At 50.6% G+C, this 6,569-nt stretch overlaps 1 protein-coding gene across 1 annotated transcript; it reads right to left on the reverse strand.

The window, feature by feature from the left end:
* Positions 1–758: 758 nt before the first annotated feature.
* Positions 759–4,778, reverse strand: btbd17a (BTB (POZ) domain containing 17a; the record flags this gene model as incomplete). The annotated part of the gene is made up of 3 exons (XM_084456118.1): positions 759–1,815; positions 3,120–3,417; positions 4,685–4,778. 3 exons carry the CDS (start codon positions 4,776–4,778, stop codon positions 759–761), a joined length of 1,449 nt encoding a protein of 482 aa, XP_084312244.1.
* Between the last annotated feature and the right edge of the window lie 1,791 nt (positions 4,779–6,569).

Here is a 6,569-nt window from a genome sequence, read left to right on the forward strand (position 1 = left end):
TTGTGTGTGTGCTATCTATCTCCCCTTTGGGTGGTCAACTTTGGAACTATAGCCTATGTTTTTGGTTTAGCACCACCAACAAAACACAATGGGAAGGCGCATCCTCACAAAGACCTAAGCATCAAAAACGTCTTGATCTTAAATAAATCCATACAGTGCTGTGCAAGGTGCTTCTAATAAGCAGCTGTCCTGCTGTCTGCTCCCTGTTTCTCATGACCTCTGTGCATGACCTCATGACCTCTGTGCATGACCTTGGAGACCCAGCACCACCAAAATGTGTGCCAGCTGAAATCCAGTAGAGTTGAGGCAGAGGCCTTCACACATCATACTGTCAGTTCTAGCATATTGAGAATATCAAATTATTTCATAAATGAAACGCAAGGGACTATTCATGCACAGACATGATATTGGGTTATGGGCAGGTTACGACTGGAACTGGGACATTGAGCAAGTTTACTTTATTTTTCATTGTACACTTTACATTGGCTACTTTTTATTTACTTATTGTTGTATTATATGCAATTGTATTGTATGCACTATTTATTACGTATATTTGATTCTTGAGCTATTCTGTACCTTATCTGTCCTTTCGTGCTGCTGTAATGCCCAAATCCCCTCCCCCCACCTCCCCCTGGAGATGGTTCCAGTTTGACATCCCCTCGTATGTGATATGACAGTGCGACCTGCCTTGGAGAGGGTAGTGTGTGCATGCCGGTGATGCCACTGCGTGAACAGAGAGGGCGGAGGAGAGGAGGGGATCAGTTCTTGGTGGTGATGAGGGTGTGGTAGAGAGGCTTGACCAGGATGTGGAGGTGGAGGGAGCCGTCGACGAGGTAGTCCGACGTCCGGCGCTGCAGGTCGGCCTCCGCCAGGAAGTTTCCGGTCTCCTCGGTGCTCTGGTAGAAGTCGTAGACGTGTCGGACCTCCAGCGCCCCCGTCCCCCGCTGCCTGGCCATCACCAGCACCGTCTTCTGGAAGCTCACGCCGGCGAACTCGGCACTGGACGTGGCGGGCGTCACGATGAGGCGCGGGCGCTCCCCGCCGCCGCCGCCACCGCCCGCCGCCGCCTCCGTCCCGCCGAGGGGCCGCCAGCGCGGCGAGAACAGGGCGTTCCAGGTCACGCGCTTGCCGGCGTCGTGCCCGCTGGGGCCCAGCTGCGTCTGGAAGCTGGTACTGCGGTCGTCGCGCGCCGGCTGGCTGATGACCCAGGGGGCGCCCCACGCCGCCGACAGGTAGTTCCGGGGCACGAACAGGCTGCAGTTCACGTCGAAGTACTTGGCCATGTGCATGGGTGAGGCCGAGTGGAACTGGTACGACATGTAGAACAAGTCGCGCACCGACTCCCGGTACCGTGCCAGGGTGGCGGACCGGGCCTCCAGGCTGAACAGCTCTCGGGGGGGCACCATGGCGTAGCGGATTGCCCTCAGCGCGTTCTCCGCCGTCAGCCCGTCGGGCCGGTCCCGGTCGACCCAGGCCTCCAGCGCGGCCAGGAGCTCCGTCTCGCTGTTCAGGACCAGGTCGGAGCGCGCCAGCAGGGCTGCCAGCAGCCGCCCGCCATCCGCCGGGCGCCACTCCGCGCTCCGCAGCGCCGCCGACAGGTTCCAGGACAGGTACCGCAGGCAGACGTCCCTCAGGGCGCTGTCACCGGCCTCCACGGCGTACCGGTACCAGGCCACCGCGTGGCCCGGGGCGAGATTCTGGGTCATGTACTGGGCCATGCCTTCCCTGAGCGCCAGCACCTGGTACTTGGTGGCGAGCCGGTGGAGAGGCGTGGCTTGGTCCAGACGCAGGGAGATCTCCCCGCAGTACAGATACCTGGACGGGGGGGGGGGGGGGAGGGAGGAGCCCAGGAAACCGGTTAAAACAGATCGTGGGAGAGAATGCAGCAGTATGAGGAAAAAAGGGCATGGCATATTGTTTATGTAATGTGAAAATTGTGGTTCCTTTTTTTTTACATCCACACACACACACACACACGGACACACGGACACACGCACACACGCATGGTCTTTGATCATTCACCATACATTTTGAGTTTCATTTAAGTAAATTATGTTCTGGGTTTCTTCCAGATATGTCAGTCCTCACCACATTTACGATGTTGATTTTAGTTTAAAACGCAACTCAAATTTTGAGAATCTCCAGACGGAAACTTATACGCCAAACAAAAAGTTCAGCAGGGTAAAGCTGCTTCTGGCAGCAGCCTAGAGGATGTTCCCAATATACAGTCAAGAGTCTTTCTGCTACTATACCAACTGTAGGCTACTGAGAGTAGGGAGCCTCAAGGTGCCACAACCAACGCCAACCAACACCAACGTTGGATTGGTGTGCCATGTTTGTTGGTGACTGTTAGTGTCGATTGGATGGATTTTTTGTTGGTGAACATGCCGAATCCAACATTCTAACAACTGCCAACTTTAGAATGTTGGGTGTTGGGAGTTGGTTAGCGTTGGTTGGGGCGGTGTGCAGACACATTAAAGTTATGATCAATACCCTGCTCAGTATGGTAGTCATCGAGTTTCACGCTAACTGGTTTCTCCATCTGTGAGGCCTGTTAAACAACCAGAGAACAGGCATCATCTGTGTACCCTCGCTGTCTGGTTTTTAGGCCTGGACTGCAGTTACACTTTCAATACCACTAGAGGGCACACTAACTCACTGAAACCAGATTGAGGAATGTATTCTATTGAATCCATAGGGAGACTCTGACATGTGAGTGACAAAGAGCACATATTGTTTCTGTTACAATTCTTTGGATTGCAGGCGTTTTGAAAACCCCCTGGTTCTCCCCTGAAGCCATCCTCCTTGGCCTTAGCCCGGCTCCAGCCCCTGAATCACACTGCCACTTTCATTTTCGAAATGCGATTCAGGGGTCTGGAAAGGCTCTCGTCCGGAGAGATTTCTCGGTTGTAATTCCAACCCGGCCAATCAGCATCCTCTGAATGCGGAATGACGGATAAAACTGCGCGGTGCGATTGGTTCGGCGATGAACTAATCGCTGAGGACTCCTTCGACCGCGCCCATCTCAAGATAAACGGCTGCGACGGGACGTTCAGACTGAATAATGAAGTGAAACGAAACGGCAAGTTCAGCGTCAGGCGGCTACCTAGGCCTCCTACCTAATGAACTGGTCAAAGACGGCGGCGGCGGCAGCACTCTCGGTCAGGGCCAGCGTGGAGCCGTTGCGTCCGAGCAGCAGGCCCTGGAAGACGGCGCTCTGCAGCGACAGCACCAGGGCGTGGGCCTGGATCACCTTGACCTGGTCGGCGCCCGGCGTCTCCACGCGCAGCGTGACGTCGCTGCCGTTCCCCCCGGCCAGCAGGGCCTCCAGGCGCCGCGACAGGGACAGGGAGTGGCTGAGGGTGTCGCCATCGCCGTCGCCGCCGCCACCCTCCTGGGCCTCGGGCCTCCAGACGCCTGGGGGAGGTGGACGTGGAGCAGGAGGTGACGTTACATTATATTACATTCCAGTCATTGGACACTTTGATCCAAAGCGACTTATAATAATTGTATTTAACCGTTGCATTTGACGGTTGATATAAGGAGGGTTAGGAGGGGGAGTGGAGGTGGTGATGATGATGATGTTGATGATGATGATGATGAGAAAGCGAGGCAGGACGGCGGGGTCGGTGGGATGGCGGGGTCGGTGGGGGAAAGGGGGGAGGAGGCGGGGGGGGGGGGGTGGCGTTGGTCAAACACAGACGTGGGGCACCGAGGCGTCCCAATCCATCACATTGATCGTCCCTGCTGTGCCCCGACTTCCCACTGTCTGTCTGGCGAGATGAGGCAGTTGTAGGTCAGATTTAATTAAACCCCAACAACATCCAACATCTGCTGCGTGTAGAGGCATGGTAGGCTACATGCCCTGTGAAGACCAAGCAGCTCTGAGACTGACTGCACTGCCATTTATAACTGGGGATCTAAGCTTCAGTCCATTTTGTCCCAAAGTTCCTCTTTTTGATTCTTAAATATTTTTTTTAAGTACATTTGTGACACTTCCGTTTCTGGCAAAAAAGAGGAAGAAGGCGGTGACACGCACGTGTACAGTCACATCTGAGCTGGACGTTTCTAGAAATCTCAACGGGCCGTGAGAAACCACGGTTTCCTGTTTCACCCAGACGAAACCACCGACCGGGAGTTTGAGAAAGTTCGTCTGTATTTGAAAGCTAAGGGATTAAAGATGGATACTGGTCTCAATACGTATACACAGACCTCCAGAGTGTTTGAATGATGCTCTGTTTCTAATTACGAGGGTCTGAATTATAACTATAATAATTATAAGGGGCACAATCTGTCTTTATTTGCAGTAGAACACAGAACGTTGCATCGTCGAGTAAACAGTTAAATAGGACCAACGCTTCAGTCACACCAAGATAAGGTGTTTCCCCTGGCGTACCCACCAGGAATGATCAAACAGACACAGGAAATCAACATCCTCACTGTGTTTTTCACTTCCTCTGTGACCCAGTAGTGAACCAGTTCTTTATGAGGAAATGCAGATGATTTTCATTTCCTCATAAAGAACTGGTTTACTACTGACATTTACTGTAAAGATTACACTACATTAGATTGAAACAGGATCTAAATAATGACTCCCTACAGTCATCTAGTATCTAGTTAATTTCTAGTTCTGACCGACAGGGTGAGTACCTGGGACAGCTGTGGAAGTGTTGGGTGGTCTTACCTCCGGAGGCGGGGCTGGTGTGAGGACTGAGGGCCAGCAGCAGCATCCCCATCTGGATCTGGGCCCGGAGCCCCCTGGGAAGAACCAGCAACATCCCCACTCTTCCTTTACTCTCCCTCTCTCTCCTCTCCTACACTAAATACAGCACTCCTCTCCCACTCTGCTATCAAAGCCCTTCTCCTTCTCTCTCTCTCTCTCTCTCTCTCTCTCTCTCTCTCTGTCTCTCTCGTGCTCTCTCTCCAGCTGTGCATGCACTGCCCTGGTGTCCGACCTGTCTGCCCTGGGCCAGAGGATGAGAGACTGTGTTTGTGAGTGTGTGTGTGTGTGTGTGTGTGTGTGTGTGTGTGTGTGTGTGTGTGTGTGTGTGTGTGTGTGTGTGTGTGTGTGTGTGTGTGTGAGTGCATGTGGGACAACTGTTCTTCTGGGCATCATTGGGCAAAGTGAACCCCATTGATTGGTGGAATAATGGCCTGGGCTGTTGTCATGACGACTGCTTTGATTGAGAGTTTGCTCTGCCTAGGTGCTGCTACAGTATGTGCATGGAGAAAGAGAGAGGGAGGGAGAGAGGGAGGGAGAGAGGGAGAGAGAGAATGAGGGAGATAGAGAGAGGGAGAGCAGGAGGGAGAGAGAGAGGGAGAGAGAGGGGGAAAGAAAGAGAAGGAGAGAGAGAGAGAGAGAGAGAGAGAGAGAGAGAAAGGGTTTATTAATACTGAGTACTGAAGTCTGATGTCATATTGTAGTCCATGCTTTGTGTTCGCTTCTGAGAGAAATGAATGATGATTCTACATGATCGCCCCAACAGAGTCTGTGGTTAGGACAGGATTTGTAAACTTTTCGTATCTGTAATATAAGAAATATGTCAAAAGCTATATTTAGTCATACACAACCAAACCTACAGTAGTACATGGGACATATCCAGCGGTCTAGTCAAGGGTATACGGAGGTATACAGAGTATGGCCACTTCTTTATCATGACACCCACTTCTTATCCACCACTGATGTAAAAACTGTAACATTTCTGCAATTTAGCCACTAGAATATACTGAGGTCTTTAGTCACCATTACACCACTGGACATATCTCATAGTTAAACACTTAGAAAACCTCCATTCATTTTTGCCATAATAAGCTTAATAAGCTTTCTATTTTAGGAGAGTGGACGTGCTGATGCGAGTATCGGCCTGCAAAATGATGACATCCCTTGAGGTTTGCCTTTGTCTGTTCATCTTTGCCATTACGTTCAGTGTGATTATATAACATAATTGCTTACTCCATGATGTCTGACTTACACTCTTTGAACCACTCCCCTCTGGCAAGAGACTGCGGTCCATCGGGACCGGGACCACTCGCCACAAAAAAACAGTTTCTTCTCCACGGCCATCGGACTCATCAACAAGGCTTGAGTCCCCCCGCAACGCCCTCCACACTGACTCTACACCGTCTGCACCACTTGCACATGACCTTTGATTGTACCACATATCTCAACAGCACACACACTGTACACATTGTATACAGGTGCATCCCAAATAATTAGAATATTGTGTACATTTTTTATTTCATTTCATTATTTTCCTTAATTTAATTCAAAAAGTGAAACTTTTCAAAAAGTGAAACTATTCTAGATCCATTACACAAAATGAAATATTTCAAGCCTTTTTTGTTTTAATCTTTATGTTCATGTTACATGTTCATGTATGTCATGGTATGTTAATTTATACACTCAATATTGGTGGGGGCTCCTTTTGCACAAATAACTGCATCAACGTGGAGCGTGGCATGGAGGCAATCAGCCTTGAAATATTTCCCTATATGTGTAATGAATATATGAAAGTTTCACTTTGAATTAAATCACGGAAAATAATGAGGTTTCCACAATTTTCTAATTT

This window comes from Borostomias antarcticus, assembly GCF_949987555.1.
Source record: "Borostomias antarcticus genome assembly, chromosome: 22".
Classification (NCBI taxonomy): Eukaryota; Metazoa; Chordata; class Actinopteri; order Stomiiformes; family Stomiidae; genus Borostomias; species Borostomias antarcticus.